Below are 25,902 nucleotides of genomic sequence, written 5' to 3'. Positions count from 1 at the left end.
CCTGTCTGCAGGAAATGGAGGAAACGACCTAGTTGAAATTCCTCTGTAGGGGCCTTCTTGGCCTCACACCACGCAACATATTTTCGCCAAATGCGGTGATAATGTTTTGCGGTTACATCCTTCCTGGCTTTGACCAGGGTAGGGATGACTTCATCTGGAATGCCTTTTTCCTTCAGGATCCGGCGTTCAACCGCCATGCCGTCAAACGCAGCCGCGGTAAGTCTTGGAACAGACAAGGCCCCTGCTGGAGCAGGTCCTTTCTTAGAGGTAGAGGCCACGGGTCTTCCGTGAGCATCTCTTGAAGTTCCGGGTACCAAGTCCTTCTTGGCCAATCCGGAACCACGAGTATAGTTCTTACTCCTCTCCTTCTTATGATTCTCAGTACTTTTGGTATGAGAGGCAGAGGAGGGAACACATACACTGACTGGTACACCCACGGTGTCACCAGAGCGTCCACCGCTATTGCCTGAGGGTCCCTTGACCTTGCGCAATATCTGTCCAGTTTCTTGTTAAGACGGGACGCCATCATGTCCACCTTTGGTTTTTCCCAACGGTTTACAATCAGTTGGAAGACTTCTGGGTGAAGTCCCCACTCCCCCGGGTGGAGGTCGTGTCTGCTGAGGAAGTCTGCTTCCCAGTTGTCCACTCCCGGAATGAACACTGCTGACAGTGCTATCACATGATTTTCCGCCCAGCAGAGAATCCTTGTAGCTTCTGCCATTGCCCTCCTGCTTCTTGTGCCGCCCTGTCTGTTTACGTGGGCGACAGCCGTGATGTTGTCCGACTGGATCAATACCGGTTGACCCTGAAGCAGAGGCTTTGCTTGACTTAGGGCATTGTAAATGGCCCCTAGTTCCAGGATATTTTTGTCTCCAGGCTTGACCATAAGCCCTGGATATTCCTTCCCTGTGTGACTGCTCCCCAGCCTCGCAGGCTGGCATCCGTGGTCACCAGGACCCAGTCCTGAATGCCGAAACTGCGGCCCTCTAGAAGATGAGCACTCTGCAACCACCACAGGAGGGACACCCTTGTCCTTGGTGACAGGGTTATCCGCTGATGCATCTGAAGATGCGACCCGGACCATTTGTCCAGTAGGTTCCACTGGAAAGTTCTTGTGTGGAATCTGCCGAATGGGATTGCTTCGTAGGAAGCCACCATTTTTACCCAGAACCCTTGTGCATTGATGCACTGAGACTTGGTTCGGTTTTAGGAGGTTCCTGACTAGTTCGGATAACTCCCTGGCTTTCTCCTCCGGGAGAAACACCATACTTTCTGGACTGTGTCCAGGATCATCCTTAGGAACAGAAGACAAGTCGTCGGAACCAGCTGCGATTTTGGAATATTGAGAATCCACTCGTGCTGCCGCAACACTACCTGAGATAGTGCTACACCGACCTCCAACTGTTCTCTGGATCTTACCCTTATCAGGGAATCGTCCAAGTAAAGGATAACTAAAATTCCCTTCCTTCGAAGGAATATCATCATTTCGGTCATTACTTCAGTAAAGACCCGGGGTGCCGTGGACCATCCCTACGGCAGCGTCTGAACTGATAGTGACAGTTCTGTACCATAACCTGAGATACCTTTGGTGAGAAGGGTAAATTTTGACATGAAGGTAAGCATCCTTGATGTCCCGAGACATCATGTAGTCCCCTTCTTCCAGGTTTGCAATCACTGCTCTGAGTGACTCAATTTTGAATTTGAACCTCTGTATGTAAGTGTTCAAAGATTTTAGATTTTAAAATCGGTCTCACCGAGCCGTCTGGCTTCGGTACCACAATAGTGTGGAATAATAACCCGTTCCCTGTTGCAGGAGGGGTACCTTAATTATCACCTGCTGGGAATACAGCTTGTGAATGGCTTCCAAAACTGCCTCCCTGTCAGCGGGAGACGTCGGTAAAACAGACTTTTGGAAACGGCGAGGGGAATACGTCTCGAATTCCAATTTGTACCCCTGAAATATTACCTGAAGGATCCAGGGGTCTACTTGCGAGTGAGCCCACTGCGCACTGAAATTCACTGAGAACGGGCCCCCACCGTGCCTGAACTTGTAAAGCCCTAGCGTCATACTGAGGGCTTGGCAGCGGCGGAAAAGGGTTTCTGTTCCTGGGAACTGGCTGATCTCTGCAGCCATTTTCCTCTCCCTCTGTCACGAGCAGAAAAGAGGAACCCTTTTGTCCGCTTGCCAACCAGGACTGCGCCTGATAATACGGCGTCTTATTTTGAGAGGCGACCTAGGGTACATCCCCATTTTTAAGGCAATACTTCCAAATGCCGTTTGGAATCCCTGACCACTTTACTGGTAGAATACAACGCACTTATACTTGATGCCAGTCGGCAAATATTCCGCTGTGCATCATGCATATATAGAAAAGCATCTTTTAATTGCTCTATAGGCAATAATATACTGTCCTTATCTAGGATATCAATATTTCCAGTCAGGGAATCCGACCACGCCACCCAGCACTGCACATCCAGGCTGAGGCGATAGCTGGTCGCAGTATAACACCAGTATGTGTGTAAATACATTTTAGGATACCCTCCTGCTTTTTATCAGCAGGATCCTTAAGGGCGGCCATCTCAAGAGAGGGTAGAGCCCTTGTTCTTACAATCGTGTGAGCGCCTTATCCCCTGTAGGGGGTGTTTCCCAACGCACCCTAACCTCTGGCGGGAAAAGGTATACTGCCAATAACTTTTTAGAATTATCAATTGTTATCGGAGGAAAACCCACGCATCATCACACACCTCATTTTATTTTTCAGATTCAGGAAAACTATAGGAAGTTTTTCCTCACCAAACATAATACCCCTTTTTTTGGTGGTATTCACATTATCAGAAAAGTGTAAACATTTTCCATTGCCTCAATCATGCAATGTGTGGCCCTATTGGAAATCACTGTTGTCTCTTCACCGTCGACACAGGAGCCAGTATCCGTGTCGGCGTCTGTATCTGAGGTAACGGGCGCTTTAGAGCCCCTGTATGAGACATCTGGACATGCACAAGCTGAGTAGCCGGCTGTCTCATGTCAACCACTGTCTTTTATACAAAGCTGACACTGTCACGCAATTTCAACAGTACATCCACTCAGGTGTCGACCCCCTAGGGGGTGACAACACTATTACAGACACTCTACTCCGTCTCCACATCATTTTTCTCCTCATACATGTCGACACAAACGTACCGACACACAGCACACACACAGGGAATGCTCTGATAGAGGACAGGACCCACTAGCCCTTTGGGGAGACAGAGGGAGAGTTTGCCAGCACACACCAGAGCGCTATATATATACAGGGATAACCTTATATAAGTGTTTTTCCCTTTATAGCTGCTGTATTGTTTATACTGCGCCTAATTTGTGCCCCCCTCTCTTTTTTAACCCCTTTCTGTAGTGTAGTGACTGCAGGGGAGAGCCAGGGAGCTTCCCTCCAACTGAGCTGTGAGGGAAAATGGCGCCAGTGTGCTGAGGAGATAGGCTCCGCCCCTTTCTCGGCGTCCTTATCATCCGTTTTTCTGTATGTTTTGGCAGGGGTTAAATGCATCCATATAGCCCAGGAGTTATATGTGATGCATTTATTTTAGCCATATAAGGTTTTATCGATTTATTGCGTCTCAGGGCGCTGCCCCCCCAGCGCCCTGCACCCTCAGTGACCGGAGTGTGAAGTGTGCTGAGAGCAATGGCGCACAGCTGCGGTGCTGTGCGCTACCTTATCTGAAGACAGGATCGTCTTCTGCCGCCGATTTCACCGGACCTCTTCGCTCTTCTGGCTCTGTAAGGGGGACGGCGGCGCGGCTCCGGGACCCATCCAGGCTGAACCTGTGATCGTCCCTCTGGAGCTAATGTCCAGTAGCCTAAGAAACCCGATCCACTCTGCACTCAGGTGAGTCCGTTTCTTCTCCCCTTAGTCCCACGATGCAGTGAGCCTGTTGCCAGCAGGTCTCACTGAAAATAATAAACCTAAACTAAAACTTTCACAAAGAGCTCAGGAGAGCCCCTAGTGTGCACCCTTCTCGTCGGGCACAGAAATCTAACTGAGGCTTGGATGAGGGTCATAGGGGGAGGAGCCAGTGCACACCAGCTAGTCCAAAAGCTTTCTTTAGATGTGCCCAGTCTCCTGCGGAGCCGCTATTCCCCATGGTCCTTACGGAGTTCCCAGCATCCACTAGGACGTCAGAGAAATATATATATATATATATATATATATATACACACACACATACATACATACATACATACGTATACACATACTAGGGTCTCCATGTCCACGCTGCTACAGCGCTATAACCCCATGCCGACACAACCGCCGGTCTGAGTAAATGGACTTCAAAGTACTTTTACTGCATGCTATTTGCAGGATCCCTGAGGATAGCTGTTAAGTCAGCGCTACCTTTTGGGTAAACGTGTCAATGCCTTGTACACCCTAGGGGAAGATTCCCATCGTATCCTGGCCCTAGTAGGGAAAGGATACTCCCTGAGAATTCTTTGTGGGAAGCTGCAGCTTCTTGTCTGGAGATTCCCGCTCTTTTTCTTAATGAGAGGAGGGAAATTTACCTCAGCTTTCTTCCCCTTAAACATGTGTACCCTCGTGTCAGGGACAGATGAGTCATCAGTGATATGCAAATCATCTTTTATTACAATAATCATATATTGAATACTTTTCTGCCATTTTGGCTGTAACTTTGCATTATCGTAGTCGACATTGGAGTCAGACTCCGTATCGATATCAGTGTTTATTATCTTGGATAGTGAGCATTGAGAGACTCTGAAGGTCTCTGCGACATAGGGACAGACATGGGTAGATTCACTGTCTGTTCTCTAATCTTTTGTGCAATAAATTCACCTTAGCGCTTAATTTAACATATCCAATCAGGTGTCGGGCGTTGTCGACGGAGACACCACACACACACACACACAATTGCTCCATCACCTCCTTAGGAGAGCCTTTTACCTCAGACATGTCGACACACATGTACCGACACACGTACCGACACACCAAACACTCAGGGAATGCTCATCTGAAGACAATTCCCCCACAAGGCCCTTTGGAGAGACAGAGAGAGAGTATGCCAGCACACACCCCAGCGCTATATGACCCAAGAAAAAACACAGCAATTTAATGTTTACCCAGTAGCGCTGTTATTATCTGCGCCAAATGATGTGCCCCCCCTCTTCTTAAAAACCCTCTCTTCTACCATGGTATAAGCAGGGGAGAGACCGGGGAGCTTCCTCTCAGCGGTGCTGTGGAGAAAAAACATGGCGCTGGTGAGTGCTGAGGAAGAAGCCCCGCCCCCTCGACGGCGGGCTTCTGTCCCGCTTAAATATACATTTTCATGGCGAGGGCTCATACATATATACAGTGCCCAACTGTATATATGTTTACTTTTGCCAAAAAGAGGTCCAAATGCTGCCCAGGGCGCCCCCCCCTGCGCCCTGCACCCTTACAGTGACCGGAGTATGTGAGGTGTGTGGGAGCAATGGCGCACAGCTGCAGTGCTGTGCGTTACCTCAGTGAAGAACGGAGTCATCTGCCGCCGATTTCGAAGTCTTCTTGCTTCTCATACTCACCCGGCTTCTGTCTTCCGGCTCTGCGAGGGGGACGGCGGCGCGGCTCTGGGATCGGACGGCGAGGGTGAGATCCTGCGTACGATCCCTCTGGAGATAATAGTGTCCAGTAGCCCAAGAAGCAGGACCTAGCTTCAGAGAGTAGGGCTGCTTCTCTCCCCTCAGTTCCACGATGCAGGGAGTCTGTTGCCAGCAGAGCTCCCTGAAAATAAAAAACCTAACAAAATACTTTCTCACAGCAAGCTCAGGAGAGCTCACTGAAAAGCACCCAGCTCGCTCTGGGCACAGTATCAAACTGAGGTCTGGAGGAGGGGCATAGAGGGAGGAGCCAGAGCACACCAGAACCTAAATTCTTTCTTAAAGTGCCCATGTCTCCTGCGGAGCCCATCTATCCCCATGGTCCTTACGGAGTCCCCAGCATCCACTAGGACGTTAGAGGAAAAAAAAAAAAGAGGAGGAGCGAGGGCAGCCCGGTCAGGGGAAAGGAGGAGGAGCGAGGGCAGCCCGGTCAGGGGAAAGGAGGAGGAGCGAGGGCAGCCCGGTCAGGGGAAAGGAGGAGGAGCGAGGGCAGCCCGGTCAGGGGAAAGGAGGAGGAGCGAGGGCAGCCCGGTCAGGGGAAAGGAGGAGGAGCGAGGGCAGCCCGGTCAGGGGAAAGGAGGAGGAGCGAGGGCAGCCCGGTCAGGGGAAAGGAGGAGGAGCGAGGGCAGCCCGGTCAGGGGAAAGGAGGAGGAGCGAGGGCAGCCCGGTCAGGGGAAAGGAGGAGGAGCGAGGGCAGCCCGGTCAGGGGAAAGGAGGAGGAGCGAGGGCAGCCCGGTCAGGGGAAAGGAGGAGGAGCGAGGGCAGCCCAGTCAGGGGAAAGGAGGAGGAGCGAGGGCAGCCCGGTCAGGGGAAAGGAGGAGGAGCGAGGGCAGCCCGGTCAGGGGAAAGGAGGAGGAGCGAGGGCAGCCCGGTCAGGGGAAAGGAGGAGGAGCGAGGGCAGCCCGGTCAGGGGAAAGGAGGAGGAGCGAGGGCAGCCCGGTCAGGGGAAAGGAGGAGGAGCGAGGGCAGCCCGGTCAGGGGAAAGGAGGAGGAGCGAGGGCAGCCCGGTCAGGGGAAAGGAGGAGGAGCGAGGGCAGCCCGGTCAGGGGAAAGGAGGAGGAGCGAGGGCAGCCCGGTCAGGGGAAAGGAGGAGGAGCGAGGGCAGCCCGGTCAGGGGAAAGGAGGAGGAGCGAGGGCAGCCCGGTCAGGGGAAAGAGGAGATGCGAGGGCAGCGCAGTCAAGGGAAAGAGGAGATGCGAGGGCAGCGCAGTCAAGGGAAAGAGGAGATGCGAGGGCAGCGCAGTCAGGGGAAAGAGGAGATGCGAGGGCAGCGCAGTCAGGGGAAAGAAAATCAGTGAGGTCAGGGGAAAGGAAAGCAGCGCAGTCAGGGGAAAGAGGAGGAGCGAGGGCAGCCCGGTCAGGGGAAAGAGGAGGAGCGAGGGCAGCCCGGTCAGGGGAAAGAGGAGGAGCGAGGGCAGCCCGGTCAGGGGAAAGAGGAGGAGCGAGGGCAGCCCGGTCAGGGGAAAGAGGAGGAGCGAGGGCAGCCCGGTCAGGGGAAAGAGGAGGAGCGAGGGCAGCCCGGTCAGGGGAAAGAGGAGGAGCGAGGGCAGCCCGGTCAGGGGAAAGAGGAGGAGCGAGGGCAGCCCGGTCAGGGGAAAGAGGAGGAGCGAGTGCAGCCCGGTCAGGGGAAAGAGGAGGAGCAGGGGCAGCGCAGTCAAGGGAAAGAGGAGGAGCGAGGGCGGCGCAGTCAGGAGAAAGAAAAGGATCAAGGTCAGGGAAAAGAAAAGGAGCAGCGGTCAGGGGAAAGAGGAGGAGCGAGGGCAGCCCGGTCAGAGGAAAGAGAAGGAGCGAGGGCAGAGGATGGATATATACTGTGAGTGCAGTATATACTGTGAGTGTGTAGGTACAGGCTGACCGTTTTCTATACATGTAAATGTGTATTCATGACACTATACACCACATGCCACAAAACAATAAAATACACACCCACCCTCCCATCATTATATTCCCCACACTCCTACCTCACTGTGATCTCCCGCTGACACAGCAAGACAGGCCAACCAAGGGTTAACGTCACAGCACGCAGGATCACACGTGTGCGGTTAAGAAGAAAGAAGGAAAACAACTTGAAACAGGCTGTCAGATAGATGGGCCGATGCTGAGGGCAATACAGGACAGGACCAGAGAGCGCCACAGACAGACGTCAGAGCATAAGGTGACAGGGACATGAGGAGAGAGCGCAATAAGAGAGGGGAGGACAGGGACAGTGAGGGAGAGTTCCAGAGGAAAAGGGGGGAAGGCGCAGGCAGGGAGCAGCGCCAGAGGAAGAGGGGGCGCAGGCAGGGAGCAGCGCCAGAGGAAGAGGGGGCGCAGGCAGGGAGCAGGGCCAGAGGAAGAGGGGGCGCAGGCAGGGAGCAGCACCAGAGGAAGAGGGGGCGCAGGCAGGGAACAGCGCCAGAGGAAGAGGGGGCGCAGGGAGGGAGCAGCGCCAGAGGAAGAGGGGGCGCAGGGAGGAAGCAGCATCAGAGGAAGAGGGGGCGCAGGCAGGGAGCAGCACCAGAGGAAAACGGGGTGCAGGCAGGGAGCAGCACCAGAGGAAAAGGGGGCGCAGGCAGGGAGCAGTACCAGAGGAAGAGGGGGCGCAGGGAGGGAGCAGCGCCAGAGGAAGAGGGGGCGCAGGCAGGGAGCAGCGCCAGAAGAAGAGGGGGCGCAGGCAGGGAGCAGCGCCAACGGAAGAGGGGGCGCAGGCAGGGAGCAGCATTAGAGGAAGAGGGGGCGCAGGCAGGGAGCAGTGCCAGAGGAAGAGGGGGCGCAGGGAGGGAGCAGCACCAGAGGAAGAGGGGGCGCTGGCAGGGAGCAGCACCAGAGGAAGAGGGGGCGCTGGCAGGGAGCAGCACCAGAGGAAGAGGGGGCGCAGGCAGGGAGCAGCACCAGAGGAAGAGGGGGCGCAGGCAGTGTGCAGCATTAGAGGAAGAGGGGGCGCAGGCAGGGAGCAGCACCAGAGGAAGAGGGGGCGCAGGGAGCGGAGCCAGAGGAAGAGGGGGCGCAGGGAGCGGAGCCAGAGGAAGAGGGGGCGCAGGCAGGGAGCAGCGCCAGAGAAAGAGGGGGCGCAGGCAGTGTGCAGCGCCAGAGAAAGAGGGGGCGCAGGCAGTGTGCAGCATTAGAGGAAGAGGGGGCGCAGGCAGGGAGCAGCACCAGAGGAAGAGGGGGCGCAGGGAGCGGAGGAAGAGGGGGCGCAGGGAGCGGAGCCAGAGGAAGAGGGGGCGCAGGCAGGGAGCAGCGCCAGAGAAAGAGGGGGCGCAGGCAGGGAGCAGCGCCAGAGAAAGAGGGGGCGCAGGCAGGGAGCAGCGCCAGAGAAAGAGGGGGCGCAGGCAGGGAGCAGCGCCAGAGAAAGAGGGGGCGCAGGCAGGGAGCAGCGCCAGAGAAAGAGGGGGCGCAGGCAGGGAGCAGCGCCAGAGGAAGAGGGGGCGCAGGCAGGGAGCAGCACCAGAGGAAGAGGGGGCGCAGGCAGTGAGCAGCGCCAGAGGAAGAGGGGGCGCAGGCAGTGAGCAGCGCCAGAGGAAGAGGGGGCGCAGGCAGTGAGCAGCGCCAGAGGAAGAGGGGGCGCAGGCAGGGAGCAGCGCCAGAGGAAGAGGGGGCGCAGGGAGGGAGCAGCACCAGAGGAAGAGGGGGCGCAGGGAGGGAGCAGCGCCAGAGGAAGAGGGGGCGCAGGGAGGGAGCAGCGCCAGAGGAAGAGGGGGCGCAGGGAGGGAGCAGCGCCAGAGGAAGAGGGGGCGCAGGGTCAGAGACAGAGGAAGAGGGGGCGCAGGCAGGGAGCAGCACCAGAAGAAAAGGGTGGAAGGCGCAGGGAGGGAGCAGCGCCAGAGGAAGAGGGGGGAAGGCGCAGGGAGGGAGCAGCGCCAGAGGAAGAGGGGGGAAGGCGCAGGGAGGGAGCAGCGCCAGAGGAAGAGGGGGGAAGGCGCAGGGAGGGAGCAGCGCCAGAGGAAGAGGGGGCGCAGGGAGGGAGCAGCGCCAGAGGAAGAGGTGGCGCAGGGAGGGAGCAGCGCCAGAGGAAGAGGGGGCGCAGGGAGGGAGCAGCGCCAGAGGAAGAGGGGGCGCAGGGTCAGAGACAGAGGAAGAGGGGGCGCAGGCAGGGAGCAGCGCCAGAGGAAGAGGGGGCGCAGGGAGGGAGCAGCGCCAGAGGAAGAGGGGGCATAAGCAGTGAGCAGCGCCAGAGGAAGAGGGGGCATAAGCAGTGAGCAGCGCCAGAGGAAGAGGGGGCGCAGGGATGGAGCAGCGCCAGAGGAAGAGGGGGTGCAGGGAGGGAGCAGCGCCAGAGGAAGAGGGGGGAAGGCGCAGGGAGGGAGCAGCGCCAGAGGAAGAGGGGACGCAGGGAGGGAGCAGCGCCAGAGGAAGAGGGGACGCAGGGAGGGAGCAGCGCCAGAGGAAGAGGGGACGCAGGGAGGGAGCAGCGCCAGAGGAAGAGGGGACGCAGGGAGGGAGCAGCGCCAGAGGAAGAGGGGGCGCAGGGAGGGAGCAGCGCCAGACGAAGAGGGGGCGTAGGCAGGGAGCAGCGCCAGAGGAAGAGGGGACGCAGGGAGGGAGCAGCGCCAGAGGAAGAGGGGACGCAGGGAGGGAGCAGCGCCAGAGGAAGAGGGGACGCAGGGAGGGAGCAGCGCCAGAGGAAGAGGGGGCGTAGGCAGGGAGCAGCGCCAGAGGAAGAGGGGACGCAGGGAGGGAGCAGCGCCAGAGGAAGAGGGGGCGCAGGGAGGGAGCAGCGCCAGAGGAAGAGGGGGCGCAGGGAGGGAGCAGCACCAGAGGAAGAGGGGGCGCAGGGAGGGTGCAGCGCCAGAGGAAGAGGGGGCGCAGGGAGGGTGCAGCGCCAGAGGAAGAGGGGGCGCAGGGAGGGTGCAGCGCCAGAGGAAGAGGGGGCGCAGGGAGGGTGCAGCGCCAGAGGAAGAGGGGGCGCAGGGAGGGTGCAGCGCCAGAGGAAGAGGGGGCGCAGGGAGGGTGCAGCGCCAGAGGAAGAGGGGGCGCAGGGAGGGAGCAGCGCCAGAGGAAGAGGGGACGCAGGGAGGGAGCAGCGCCAGAGGAAGAGGTGGCGCAGGGAGGGAGCAGCGCCAGAGGAAGAGGGGGCGCAGGATCAGAGACAGAGGAAGAGGGGGCGCAGGCAGGGAGCAGCGCCAGAGGAAGAGGGGGCATAAGCAGTGAGCAGCGCCAGAGGAAGAGGGGGCGCAGGCAGGGAGCAGCGCCAGAGGAAGAGGGGGCGCAGGCAGGGAGCAGCATTAGAGGAAGAGGGGGCGCAGGCAGGGAGCAGCGCCAGAGGAAGAGGGGGCGCAGGCAGGGAACAACGCCAGAGGAAGAGGGGGCGCAGGCAGGGAACAACGCCAGAGGAAGAGGGGGCGCAGGCAGGGAGCAGCATTAGAGGAAGAGGGGGCGCAGGGAGGGAGCAGCGCCAGAGGAAGAGGGGGCACAGGCACGGAGCAGCACCAGAGGAAGAGGGGGCGCAGGCAGGGAGCAGCACCAGAGGAAGAGGGGGCGCAGGCAGGGAGCAGCACCAGAGGAAGAGGGGGCGCAGGCAGGGAGCAGCACCAGAGGAAGAGGGGGCGCAGGCAGGGAGCAGCACCAGAGGAAGAGGGGGCGCAGGCAGGGAGCAGCACCAGAGGAAGAGGGGGCGCAGGCAGGGAGCAGCACCAGAGGAAGAGGGGGCGCAGGCACGGAGCAGCACCAGAGGAAGAGGGGGCGCAGGCAGTGAGCAGCGCCAGAGGAAGAGGGGGCGCAGGCAGTGAGCAGCGCCAGAGGAAGAGGGGGCGCAGGCAGGGAACAACGCCAGAGGAAGAGGGGGCGCAGGCAGGGAGCAGCATTAGAGGAAGAGGGGGCGCAGGGAGGGAGCAGCGCCAGAGGAAGAGGGGGCGCAGGCAGGCAGCAGCGCCAGAGGAAGAGGGGGCGCAGGCAGGCAGCAGCGCCAGAGGAAGAGGGGGCGCAGGCAGGGAACAGCGCCAGAGGAAGAGGGGGCGCAGGCAGGGAGCAGCGCCAGAGGAAGAGGGGGCGCAGGCAGGGAGCAGCACCAGAGGAAGAGGGGGCGTAGGCAGGGAGCAGCGCCAGAGGAAGAGGGGACGCAGGGAGGGAGCAGCGCCAGAGGAAGAGGGGACACAGGGAGGGAGCAGCGCCAGTGGGGACGCAGGGAGGGAGCAGCGCCAGAGGAAGAGGGGGCGCAGGGAGGGAGCAGCGCCAGAGGAAGAGGGGGCGCAGGGAGGGAGCAGCGCCAGAGGAAGAGGGGGCGTAGGCAGGTAGCAGCGCCAGAGGAAGAGGGGACGCAGGGAGGGAGCAGCGCCAGAGGAAGAGGGGGCGCAGGGAGGGAGCAGCGCCAGAGGAAGAGGGGGCGCAGGGAGGGAGCAGCGCCAGAGGAAGAGGGGGCGCAGGGAGGGAGCAGCGCCAGAGGAAGAGGGGGCGCAGGGAGGGAGCAGCGCCAGAGGAAGAGGGGGCATAAGCCGTGAGCAGCGCCAGAGGAAGAGGGGGCGCAGGCAGGGAGCAGCACCAGAAGAAAAGGGTGGAAGGCGCAGGGAGGGAGCAGCGCCAGAGGAAGAGGGGGCGTAGGCAGGGAGCAGCGCCAGAGGAAGAGGGGACGCAGGGAGGGAGCAGCGCCAGAGGAAGAGGGGACGCAGGGAGGGAGCAGCGCCAGAGGAAGAGGGGACGCAGGGAGGGAGCAGCGCCAGAGGAAGAGGGGGCGCAGGCAGGGAGTAGCGCCAGAGGAAGAGGGGGCGCAGGGAGGGAGCAGCGCCAGAGGAAGAGGGGGCGCAGGCAGGGAGCAGCATTAGAGGAAGAGGGGGCGCAGGGAGGGAGTAGCGCCAGAGGAAGAGGGGGCGCAGGCAGGGAGTAGCGCCAGAGGAAGAGGGGGCGCAGGCAGGGAGCAGCGCCAGAGGAAGAGGGGGCGCAGGCAGGGAGCAGCGCCAGAGGAAGAGGGGGCGCAGGCAGGGAGCAGCGCCAGAGGAAGAGGGGGCGCAGGGCCAGAGAGCGATAATACATAGGATATGTGGAAACGCAGGAGGCCACAGACAGCAGATTACAGGACACAGGAGGACATGCGGCAGTGACAGAGCCATGCACTGTATCATTAGACAAGTCATACGCCATGCCTGGCTCAGAGAGAAGACTGACATCCTGTACACATGCCATGCTGTGAGGCCTGACTATCTGTGCCTCTACTGGCTGGCATCCTCAGGGGGGCACCGGGCACACGATTTCCCCGCCCTCCCCCAGCGCGTGCTGCTCCCGGCCCTCCCCCAGCGCGTGCGGCTCCATCTATAGTAAGAGGGATTTTCTATATAATGGGTTTGATTTTGAAGTGATTCCATTTACCTGGTATTCGGAGCTTTACTCCGCATGAAACGCGTTGGATCACCCACACCTGGCCTCACTCATCTATATAATACATAGGGACTGTAACCCCAGGTGTATCTATCCTCACATAGCTCCGGTGATCCTGCCAGTGACGTTACACGCCATGCGTAATGTGGTCACATGCAGCCCGTGCCCTGAGGCCATGCACAAAGAACATAAATATCTAATGTCCATACAGGTGGCAGGAAATAGAACGCGACTGTTATTCCCGCATGATACCAGCAGGGGTCAGTGTGGTCTATGAGAGGAGCCTGGGCACTGGCTACATTACTACAGCAGAACCCCTGCATATAGCACAGGAGCTGCAGCGACTGTTATTCCCAGAGGTCACCAGCAGGGGTCAGTGTGGTCTATGAGAGGAGCCTGGGCACTGGCTATATTACTACAGCAGAACCCCTGCATATAGCACAGGAGCTGCAGTGACTGTTATTCCCAGAGGACACCAGCAGGGGTCAGGTGCGGTCTATGAGAGGAGCCTGGGCACTGGCTACATACTACATGCATATAGCACATCATATAGCACAGGAGCTGCAGTGACTGTTATTCCCGGAGGTCACCAGCAGGGGTCAGTGTGGTCTATGAGAGGAGCCTGAGCACTGGCTATATTACTACAGCAGAACCCCTGCATATAGCACAGGAGCTGCAGCGACTGCTATTCCCGGAAGACACCAGCAGGGGTCAGTGTGGTCTATGAGAGGAGCCTGGGCACTGGCTACATACTACAGCAGAACCCCTGCATATAGCACAGGAGCTGCAGTGACTTATTCCCGGAGGACACCAGCAGGGGTCAGTGTGGTCTATGAGTGGAGCCGGGGCACTGGCTACATTACTACAGCAGAACCCCTGTATATAGCACAGGAGCTGCAGCGACTGTTATTCCCGGAGGACACCAGCAGGGGTCAGTGTGGTCTATGAGAGGAGCCTGGGCACTGGCTACATTACTACAGCAGAACCCCTGCATATAGCACAGGAGCTGCAGCGACTGTTATTCCCGGAGGTCACCAGCAGGGGTCAGTGTGGTCTATGAGAGGAGCCTGGGCACTGGCTACATACTACAGCAGAACCCCTGCATATAGCACAGGAGCTGCAGCGACTGTTATTCCCGGAGGACACCAGCAGGGGTCAGTATGGTCTATGAGAGGAGCCTGGGCACTGGCTACATTACTACAGCAGAACCCCTGCATATAGCACAGGAGCTGCAGTGACTTATTCCCGGAGGACACCAGCAGGGGTCAGTGTGGTCTATGAGTGGAGCCTGGGCACTGGCTACATTACTACAGCAGAACCCCTGTATATAGCACAGGAGCTGCAGCGACTGTTATTCCCGGAGGTCACCAGCAGGGGTCAGTGTGGTCTATGAGAGGAGCCTGAGCACTGGCTACATACTACAGCAGAACCCCTGCATATAGCACAGGAGCTGCAGTGACTGTTATTCCCGGAGGACACCAGCAGGGGTCAGTGTGGTCTATGAGTGGAGCCTGGGCACTGGCTACATTATTACTACAGCAGAACCCCTGCATATTGCACAGGAGCTGCAGCGACTGTTATTCCCGGAGGACACCAGCAGGGGTCAGCATGGTCTATGAGAGGAGCCTGGGCACTGGCTACATTACTACAGCAAAACCCCTGCATAAAGTACAGGAGCTGCAGCGACAGTTATTCCCGGAGGACACCAGCAGGGGTCAGTATGGTCTATGAGAGGAGCCTGGGCACTGGCTACATACTACATGCATATAGCACAGCATATAGCACAGGAGCTGCAGTGACTGTTATTCCCGGAGGTCACCAGCAGGGGTCAGTGTGGTCTATGAGAGGAGCCTGGGCACTGGCTACATACTACAGCAGAACCCCTGCATATAGCACAGGAGCTGCAGCGACTGCTATTCCCGGAAGACACCAGCAGGGGTCAGTGTGGTCTATGAGAGGAGCCTGGGCACTGGCTACATTACTACATCAGAACCCCTGCATATAGCACAGGAGCTGCAGCGACTGTTATTCCCGGAGGTCACCAGCAGGGGTCAGTGTGGTCTATGAGAGGAGCCTGAGCACTGGCTACATACTACAGCAGAACCCCTGTATATAGCACAGGAGCTGCAGCGACTATTATTCCTGGAGGACACCAGCAGGGGTCAGTGTGGTCTATGAGAGGAGCCTGAGCACTGGCTACATACTAAATGCATATAGCACAGCATATAGCACAGGAGCTGCAGCGACTGTTATTCCCGGAGGACACCAGCAGGGGTCAGTGTGGTCTATGAGAGGAGCCTGAGCACTGGCTACATACTACAGCAGAACCCCTGTATATAGCACAGGAGCTGCAGCGACTGTTATTCCCGGAGGACACCAGCAGGGGTCAGTGTGGTCTATGAGAGGAGCCTGGGCACTGGCTACATACTACAGCAGAACCCCTGCATATAGCACAGGAGCTGCAGTGACTGTTATTCCCGGAGGACACCAGCAGGGGTCAGTGTGGTCTTTGAGAGGAGCCTGGGAACTGGCTACATTACTACAGCAGAACCCCTGCATATAGCACAGGAGCTACAGTGACTGTTATTCCCGGAGGACACCAGCAGGGGTCAGTGTGGTCTATGAGAGGAGCCTGAGCACTGGCTACATACTACATGCATATAGCACAGCATATAGCACAGGAGCTGCAGTGACTGTTATTCCCGGAGGACACCAGCAGGGGTCAGTGTGGTCTATGAGAGGAGCCTGGGCACTGGCTACATACTACAGCAGAACCCCTGCATATAGCACAGGAGCTGCAGTGACTGTTATTCCCGGAGGACACCAGCAGGGGTCAGTGTGGTCTATGAGAGGAGCCTGGGCACTGTCTACATTACTACAGCAGAACCCATGGATATAGCATAGGAGCTGCAGTGACTTATTCCCGGAGGACACCAGCAGGGGTCAGTGTGGTCTATGAGAGGAGCCAGGGCACTGTCTACATTACTACAGCAGAACCCATGGATATAGCATAGGAGCTGCAGTGACTTATTCCCGGAGGACACCAGCAGGGGTCAGTGTGGTCTATGAGAGGAGCCTGGGCACTGGCTACATTACTACAGCAGAACCCCTGCATATAGCACAGGAGCTGCAGCGACTGTTATTCCCAGAGGACACCAGCAGGGGTCAGTGTGGTCTATGAGAGGAGCCTGGGCACTGGCTACATTACTACAGCAGAACCCCTGCATATGGCACAGGAGCTGCAGCGACTTTTATTCCCGGAGGTCACCAGCAGGGGTCAGTGTGGTCTATGAGAGGAGCCTGGGCACTGGCTATATTACTACAGCAGAACCCCTGTATATAGCACAGGAGCTGCAGCGACTGTTATTCCCGGAAGACACCAGCAGGGGTCAGTGTGGTCTATGAGAGGAGCCTGGGCACTGGCTACATTACTACAGCAGAACCCCTGCATATGGCACAGGAGCTGCAGCGACTGTTATTCCCGGAGGACACCAGCAGGGGTCAGTGTGATCTATGAGAGGAGACTGAGCACTGGCTACAAACTACATGCATATAGCACAGCATATAGCACAGGAGCTGCAGCGACTGTTATTCCCGGAGGACACCAGCAGGGGTCAGTGTGGACTATGAGAGGAGCCTGAGCACTGGCTACATACTACAGCAGAACCCCTGTATATAGCACAGGAGCTGCAGCGACTATTATTCCCGGAGGACACCAGCAGGGGTCAGTGTGGTCTATGAGAGGAGCCTGGGCACTGGCTACATACTACATGCATATAGCACAGCATATAGCACAGGAGCTGCAGTGACTGTTATTCCCGGAGGACACCAGCAGGGGTCAGTGTGGTCTATGAGAGGAGCCTGAGCACTGGCTACATACTACATGCATATAGCACAGCATATAGCACAGGAGCTGCAGTGACTGTTATTCCCGGAGGACACCAGCAGGGGTCAGTATGGACTATGAGAGGAGCCTGGGCACTGGCTACATTACTACAGCAGAACCCCTGCATATAGCACAGGAGCTGCAGCGACTGTTATTCCCGGAGGTCACCAGCAGGGGTCAGTGTGGTCTATGAGAGGAGCCTGGGCACTGGCTACATACTACAGCAGAACCCCTGCATATAGCACAGGAGCTGCAGCGACTGCTATTCCCGGAAGACACCAGCAGGGGTCAGTGTGGTCTATGAGAGGAGCCTGGGCACTGGCTACATTACTACATCAGAACCCCTGCATATAGCACAGGAGCTGCAGCGACTGTTATTCCCGGAGGTCACCAGCAGGGGTCAGTGTGGTCTATGAGAGGAGCCTGGGCACTGGCTATATTACTACAGCAGAACCCCTGCATATAGCACAGGAGCTGCAGCGACTGTTATTCCCGGAAGACACCAGCAGGGGTCAGTGTGGTCTATGAGAGGAGCCTGGGCACTGGCTACATACTACAGCAGAACCCCTGTATATAGCACAGGAGCTGCAGCGACTATTATTCCCGGAGGACACCAGCAGGGGTCAGTGTGGTCTATGAGAGGAGCCTGAGCACTGGCTACATACTACATGCATATAGCACAGCATATAGCACAGGAGCTGCAGCAACTGTTATTCCCGGAAGACACCAGCAGGGGTCAGTGTGGTCTATGAGAGGAGCCTGGGCACTGGCTACATACTACATGCATATAGCACAGCATATAGCACAGGAGCTGCAGTGACTTATTCCCGGAGGACACCAGCAGGGGTCAGTGTGGTCTATGAGAGGAGCCTGGGCACTGGCTACATTACTACAGCAGAACCCCTGCATATGGCACAGGAACTGCAGCGACTTATTCCCGGAGGACACCAGCAGGGGTCAGTGTGGTCTATGAGAGGAGCCTGAGCACTGGCTACAAACTACATGCATATAGCACAGCATATAGCACAGGAGCTGCAGCGACTGTTATTCCCGGAGGACACCAGCAGGGGTCAGTGTGGTCTATGAGAGGAGCCTGAGCACTGGCTACATACTACAGCAGAACCCCTGCATATAGCACAGGAGCTGCAGTGACTGTTATTCCCGGAGGACACCAGCAGGGGTCAGTGTGGTCTATGAGAGGAGCCTGGGCACTGGCTACATACTACAGCAGAACCCCTGTATATAGCACAGGAGCTGCAGCGACTATTATTCCCGGAGGACACCAGCAGGGGTCAGTGTGGTCTATGAGAGGAGCCTGAGCACTGGCTACATACTACATGCATATAGCACAGCATATAGCACAGGAGCTGCAGCAACTGTTATTCCCGGAGGACACCAGCAGGGGTCAGTGTGGTCTATGAGTGGAGCCTGGGCACTGGCTACATTACTACAGCAGAACCCCTGCATATAGCACAGGAGCTGCAGTGACTGTTATTCCCGGAGGACACCAGCAGGGGTCAGTGTGGTCTATGAGAGGAGCCTGGGCACTGGCTACATACTACAGCAGAACCCCTGCATATAGCACAGGAGCTGCAGCGACTGCTATTCCCGGGGGACACCAGCAGGGGTCAGTGTGGTCTATAAGAGGAGCCTGGGCACTGGCTACATTACTACAGCAGAACCCCTGTATATAGCACAGGAGCTGCAGCGACTGTTATTCCCGGATGTCACCAGCAGGGGTCAGTGTGGTCTATGAGAGGAGCCTGGGCACTGGCTACATACTACATGCATATAGCACACCATATAGCACAGGAGCTGCAGCGACTGTTATTCCCGGATGTCACCAGCAGGGGTCAGTGTGGTCTATGAGAGGAGCCTGAGTACTGGCTACATACTACATGCATATAGAACAGCATATAGCACAGGAGCTGCAGTGACTGTTATTCCCAGAGGACACCAGCAGGGGTCAGTGTGGTCTATGAGAGGAGCCTGAGTACTGGCTACATACTACATGCATATAGCACAGCATATAGCACAGGAGCTGCAGCGACTGTTATTCCTGGAGGACACCAGCAGGGGTCAGTGTGGTCTATGAGAGGAGCCTGAGTACTGGCTACATACTACATGCATATAGCACAGCATATAGCACAGGAGCTGCAGTGACTGTTATTCCCGGAGGACACCAGCAGAGGTCAGTGTGGTCTATGAGAGGAGCCTGGGCACTGGCTACATTACTACAGCAGAACCCCTGCATATAGCACAGGAGCTACAGCGACTGTTATTCCCGGAGGTCACCAGCAGGGGTCAGTGTGGTCTATGAGTGGAGCCTGGGCACTGGCTACATACTACAGCAGAACCCCTGCATATAGCACAGGAGCTGCAGTGACTGTTATTCCCGGAGGACACCAGCAGAGGGTCAGTGTGGTCTATGAGAGGAGCCTGGGCACTGGCTACATACTACAGCAGAACCCCTGCATATAGCACAGGAGCTGCAGTGACTGTTATTCCCGGAGGACACCAGCAGGGGTCAGTGTGGTCTATGAGAGGAGCCTGGGCACTGTCTACATTACTACAGCAGAACCCATGGATATAGCATAGGAGCTGCAGTGACTTATTCCCGGAGGACACCAGCAGGGGTCAGTGTGGTCTATGAGAGGAGCCAGGGCACTGTCTACATTACTACAGCAGAACCCATGGATATAGCATAGGAGCTGCAGCGACTTATTCCCGGAGGACACCAGCAGGGGTCAGTGTGGTCTATGAGAGGAGCCTGGGCACTGTCTACATTACTACAGCAGAACCCATGGATATAGCATAGGAGCTGCAGTGACTTATTCCCGGAGGACACCAGCAGGGGTCAGTGTGGTCTATGAGAGGAGCCTGGGCACTGGCTACATTACTACAGCAGAACCCCTGCATATAGCACAGGAGCTGCAGCGACTGTTATTCCCGGAGGACACCAGCAGGGGTCAGTATGGTCTATGAGAGGAGCCTGGGCACTGGCTACATTACTACAGCAGAAACCCTGTATATAGCACAGGAGCTGCAGCGACTGTTATTCCTGGAGGTCACCAGCAGGGGTCAGTGTGGTCTATGAGAGGAGCCTGAGCACTGGCTACATACTACAGCAGAACCCCTGCATATAGCACAGGAGCTGCAGCGACTTATTCCCGGAGGACACCAGCAGGGGTCAGTGTGGTCTATGAGAGGAGCCTGGGCACTGGCTACATACTACATGCATATAGCACAGCATATAGCACAGGAGCTGCAGTGACTGTTATTCCCGGAGGACACCAGCAGGGGTCAGTGTGGTCTATGAGAGGAGCCTGGGCACTGGCTACATACTACAGCAGAACCCCTGCATATAGCACAGGAGCTGCAGCGACTGTTATTCCCGGAGGACACCAGCAGGGGTCAGTATGGTCTATGAGAGGAGCCTGGGCACTGGCTACATACTACAGCAGAACCCCTGCATATAGCACAGGAGCTGCAGCGACTGCTATTCCCGGAAGACACCAGCAGGGGTCAGTGTGGTCTATGAGAGGAGCCTGGGCACTGGCTACATTACTACATCAGAACCCCTGCATATAGCACAGGAGCTGCAGCGACTGTTATTCCCGGAGGTCACCAGCAGGGGTCAGTGTGGTCTATGAGAGGAGCCTGGGCACTGGCTATATTACTACAGCAGAACCCCTGCATATAGCACAGGAGCTGCAGCGACTGTTATTCCCGGAAGACACCAGCAGGGGTCAGTGTGGTCTATGAGAGGAGCCTGGGCACTGGCTACATACTACATGCATATAGCACAGCATATAGCACAGGAGCTGCAGTGACTGTTATTCCCGGAGGACACCAGCAGGGGTCAGTGTGGTCTATGAGAGGAGCCTGGGCACTGGCTACATTACTACAGCAGAACCCCTGCATATGGCACAGGAACTGCAGCGACTGTTATTCCCGGAGGACACCAGCAGGGGTCAGTGTGGTCTATGAGAGGAGCCTGAGCACTGGCTACAAACTACATGCATATAGCACAGCATATAGCACAGGAGCTGCAGCGACTGTTATTCCCGGAGGACACCAGCAGGGGTCAGTGTGGTCTATGAGAGGAGCCTGAGCACTGGCTACATACTACAGCAGAACCCCTGTATATAGCACAGGAGCTGCAGCGACTATTATTCCCGGAGGACACCAGCAGGGGTCAGTGTGGTCTATGAGAGGAGCCTGGGCACTGGCTACATTACTACAGCAGAACCCCTGCATATGGCACAGGAGCTGCAGCGACTGTTATTCCCGGAGGACACCAGCAGGGGTCAGTGTGGTCTATGAGAGGAGCCTGGGCACTGGCTACATTACTACAGCAGAACCTCTGCATATGGCACAGGAGCTGCAGCGACTTTTATTCCCGGAGGTCACCAGCAGGGGTCAGTGTGGTCTATGAGAGGAGCCTGGGCACTGGCTATATTACTACAGCAGAACCCCTGTATATAGCACAGGAGCTGCAGCGACTGTTATTCCCGGAAGACACCAGCAGGGGTCAGTGTGGTCTATGAGAGGAGCCTGGGCACTGGCTACATTACTACAGCAGAACCCCTGCATATGGCACAGGAGCTGCAGCGACTGTTATTCCCGGAGGACACCAGCAGGGGTCAGTGTGGTCTATGAGAGGAGCCTGAGCACTGGCTACAAACTACATGCATATAGCACAGCATATAGCACAGGAGCTGCAGCGACTGTTATTCCCGGAGGACACCAGCAGGGGTCAGTGTGGACTATGAGAGGAGCCTGAGCACTGGCTACATACTACAGCAGAACCCCTGTATATAGCACAGGAGCTGCAGCGACTATTATTCCCGGAGGACACCAGCAGGGGTCAGTGTGGTCTATGAGAGGAGCCTGGGCACTGGCTACATACTACAGCAGAACCCCTGCATATAGCACAGGAGCTGCAGCGACTTATTCCCGGAGGACACCAGCAGGGGTCAGTGTGGTCTATGAGAGGAGCCTGGGCACTGGCTACATACTACAGCAGAACCCCAGCATATAGCACAGGAGCTGCAGCGACTTATTCCCGGAGGACACCAGCAGGGGTCAGTGTGGTCTATGAGAGGAGCCTGGGCACTGGCTACATACTACATGCATATAGCACAGCATATAGCACAGGAGCTGCAGTGACTGTTATTCCCGGAGGACACCAGCAGGGGTCAGTGTGGTCTATGAGAGGAGCCTGGGCACTGGCTACATACTACAGCAGAACCCCTGCATATAGCACAGGAGCTGCAGCGACTGTTATTCCCGGAGGACACCAGCAGGGGTCAGTATGGTCTATGAGAGGAGCCTGGGCACTGGCTACATTACTACAGCAGAACCCCTGCATATAGCACAGGAGCTGCAGCGACTGTTATTCCCGGAGGTCACCAGCAGGGGTCAGTGTGGTCTATGAGAGGAGCCTGGGCACTGGCTACATACTACAGCAGAACCCCTGCATATAGCACAGGAGCTGCAGCGACTGCTATTCCCGGAAGACACCAGCAGGGGTCAGTGTGGTCTATGAGAGGAGCCTGGGCACTGGCTACATTACTACATCAGAACCCCTGCATATAGCACAGGAGCTGCAGCGACTGTTATTCCCGGAGGTCACCAGCAGGGGTCAGTGTGGTCTATGAGAGGAGCCTGGGCACTGGCTATATTACTACAGCAGAACCCCTGCATATAGCACAGGAGCTGCAGCGACTGTTATTCCCGGAAGACACCAGCAGGGGTCAGTGTGGTCTATGAGAGGAGCCTGGGCACTGGCTACATACTACATGCATATAGCACAGCATATAGCACAGGAGCTGCAGTGACTGTTATTCCCGGAGGACACCAGCAGGGGTCAGTGTGGTCTATGAGAGGAGCCTGGGCACTGGCTACATTACTACAGCAGAACCCCTGCATATGGCACAGGAACTGCAGCGACTGTTATTCCCGGAGGACACCAGCAGGGGTCAGTGTGGTCTATGAGAGGAGCCTGAGCACTGGCTACAAACTACATGCATATAGCACAGCATATAGCACAGGAGCTGCAGCGACTGTTATTCCCGGAGGACACCAGCAGGGGTCAGTGTGGTCTATGAGAGGAGCCTGAGCACTGGCTACATACTACAGCAGAACCCCTGTATATAGCACAGGAGCTGCAGCGACTATTATTCCCGGAGGACACCAGCAGGGGTCAGTGTGGTCTATGAGAGGAGCCTGGGCACTGGCTACATTACTACAGCAGAACCCCTGCATATGGCACAGGAGCTGCAGCGACTGTTATTCCCGGAGGACACCAGCAGGGGTCAGTGTGGTCTATGAGAGGAGCCTGGGCACTGGCTACATTACTACAGCAGAACCCCTGCATATGGCACAGGAGCTGCAGCGACTTTTATTCCCGGAGGTCACCAGCAGGGGTCAGTGTGGTCTATGAGAGGAGCCTGGGCACTGGCTATATTACTACAGCAGAACCCCTGTATATAGCACAGGAGCTGCAGCGACTGTTATTCCCGGAAGACACCAGCAGGGGTCAGTGTGGTCTATGAGAGGAGCCTGGGCACTGGCTACATTACTACAGCAGAACCCCTGCATATGGCACAGGAGCTGCAGCGACTGTTATTCCCGGAGGACACCAGCAGGGGTCAGTGTGGTCTATGAGAGGAGCCTGAGCACTGGCTACAAACTACATGCATATAGCACAGCATATAGCACAGGAGCTGCAGCGACTGTTATTCCCGGAGGACACCAGCAGGGGTCAGTGTGGACTATGAGAGGAGCCTGAGCACTGGCTACATACTACAGCAGAACCCCTGTATATAGCACAGGAGCTGCAGCGACTATTATTCCCGGAGGACACCAGCAGGGGTCAGTGTGGTCTATGAGAGGAGCCTGGGCACTGGCTACATACTACAGCAGAACCCCTGCATATAGCACAGGAGCTGCAGCGACTTATTCCCGGAGGACACCAGCAGGGGTCAGTGTGGTCTATGAGAGGAGCCTGGGCACTGGCTACATACTACAGCAGAACCCCTGCATATAGCACAGGAGCTGCAGCGACTTATTCCCGGAGGACACCAGCAGGGGTCAGTGTGGTCTATGAGAGGAGCCTGGGCACTGGCTACATACTACATGCATATAGCACAGCATATAGCACAGGAGCTGCAGTGACTGTTATTCCCGGAGGACACCAGCAGGGGTCAGTGTGGTCTATGAGAGGAGCCTGGGCACTGGCTACATACTACAGCAGAACCCCTGCATATAGCACAGGAGCTGCAGCGACTGTTATTCCCGGAGGACACCAGCAGGGGTCAGTATGGTCTATGAGAGGAGCCTGGGCACTGGCTACATTACTACAGCAGAACCCCTGCATATAGCACAGGAGCTGCAGCGACTGTTATTCCCGGAGGTCACCAGCAGGGGTCAGTGTGGTCTATGAGAGGAGCCTGGGCACTGGCTACATACTACAGCAGAACCCCTGCATATAGCACAGGAGCTGCAGCGACTGCTATTCCCGGAAGACACCAGCAGGGGTCAGTGTGGTCTATGAGAGGAGCCTGGGCACTGGCTACATTACTACATCAGAACCCCTGCATATAGCACAGGAGCTGCAGCGACTGTTATTCCCGGAGGTCACCAGCAGGGGTCAGTGTGGTCTATGAGAGGAGCCTGGGCACTGGCTATATTACTACAGCAGAACCCCTGCATATAGCACAGGAGCTGCAGCGACTGTTATTCCCGGAAGACACCAGCAGGGGTCAGTGTGGTCTATGAGAGGAGCCTGGGCACTGGCTACATACTACATGCATATAGCACAGCATATAGCACAGGAGCTGCAGTGACTGTTATTCCCGGAGGACACCAGCAGGGGTCAGTGTGGTCTATGAGAGGAGCCTGGGCACTGGCTACATTACTACATCAGAACCCCTGCATATAGCACAGGAGCTGCAGCGACTGTTATTCCCGGAGGTCACCAGCAGGGGTCAGTGTGGTCTATGAGAGGAGCCTGGGCACTGGCTATATTACTACAGCAGAACCCCTGCATATAGCACAGGAGCTGCAGCGACTGTTATTCCCGGAAGACACCAGCAGGGGTCAGTGTGGTCTATGAGAGGAGCCTGGGCACTGGCTACATACTACATGCATATAGCACAGCATATAGCACAGGAGCTGCAGTGACTGTTATTCCCGGAGGACACCAGCAGGGGTCAGTGTGGTCTATGAGAGGAGCCTGGGCACTGGCTACATTACTACAGCAGAACCCCTGCATATGGCACAGGAACTGCAGCGACTGTTATTCCCGGAGGACACCAGCAGGGGTCAGTGTGGTCTATGAGAGGAGCCTGAGCACTGGCTACAAACTACATGCATATAGCACAGCATATAGCACAGGAGCTGCAGCGACTGTTATTCCCGGAGGACACCAGCAGGGGTCAGTGTGGTCTATGAGAGGAGCCTGAGCACTGGCTACATACTACAGCAGAACCCCTGTATATAGCACAGGAGCTGCAGCGACTATTATTCCCGGAGAACACCAGCAGGGGTCAGTGTGGTCTATGAGAGGAGCCTGGGCACTGGCTACATTACTACAGCAGAACCCCTGCATATGGCACAGGAGCTGCAGCGACTGTTATTCCCGGAGGACACCAGCAGGGGTCAGTGTGGTCTATGAGAGGAGCCTGGGCACTGGCTACATTACTACAGCAGAACCCCTGCATATGGCACAGGAGCTGCAGCGACTTTTATTCCCGGAGGTCACCAGCAGGGGTCAGTGTGGTCTATGAGAGGAGCCTGGGCACTGGCTATATTACTACAGCAGAACCCCTGTATATAGCACAGGAGCTGCAGCGACTGTTATTCCCGGAAGACACCAGCAGGGGTCAGTGTGGTCTATGAGAGGAGCCTGGGCACTGGCTACATTACTACAGCAGAACCCCTGCATATGGCACAGGAGCTGCAGCGACTGTTATTCCCAGGGGTCAGTGTGGTCTATGAGAGGAGCCTGAGCACTGGCTACAAACTACATGCATATAGCACAGCATATAGCACAGGAGCTGCAGCGACTGTTATTCCCGGA

General features: G+C 56.9%; 1 protein-coding gene across 9 annotated transcripts in view; it reads right to left on the bottom strand.

Annotated features, from left to right (window-relative positions):
• The window catches only part of LOC134908800 (uridine-cytidine kinase-like 1), a 157,410-nt gene that overhangs the window by 86,570 nt on the left and 44,938 nt on the right, over nt 1-25,902 (bottom strand). Inside the window, exon 8 of one of the 9 annotated variants that reach the window (XM_063914924.1) lies at nt 7,603-7,619. The exons of the other annotated variants lie outside the window; for them this stretch is intronic. Coding sequence (XP_063770994.1) covers nt 7,603-7,619 — 17 coding nt within the window. The remainder of the gene's footprint in view (nt 1-7,602; nt 7,620-25,902) is intronic. 9 annotated transcript variants of the gene reach the window in all.

This window comes from Pseudophryne corroboree, chromosome 4 (assembly GCF_028390025.1).
Source record: "Pseudophryne corroboree isolate aPseCor3 chromosome 4, aPseCor3.hap2, whole genome shotgun sequence".
Classification (NCBI taxonomy): domain Eukaryota; kingdom Metazoa; phylum Chordata; class Amphibia; order Anura; family Myobatrachidae; genus Pseudophryne; species Pseudophryne corroboree.
Note: the sequence above shows the minus strand (reverse complement) of the source record. Positions and strands in the feature narration are given on the sequence as shown.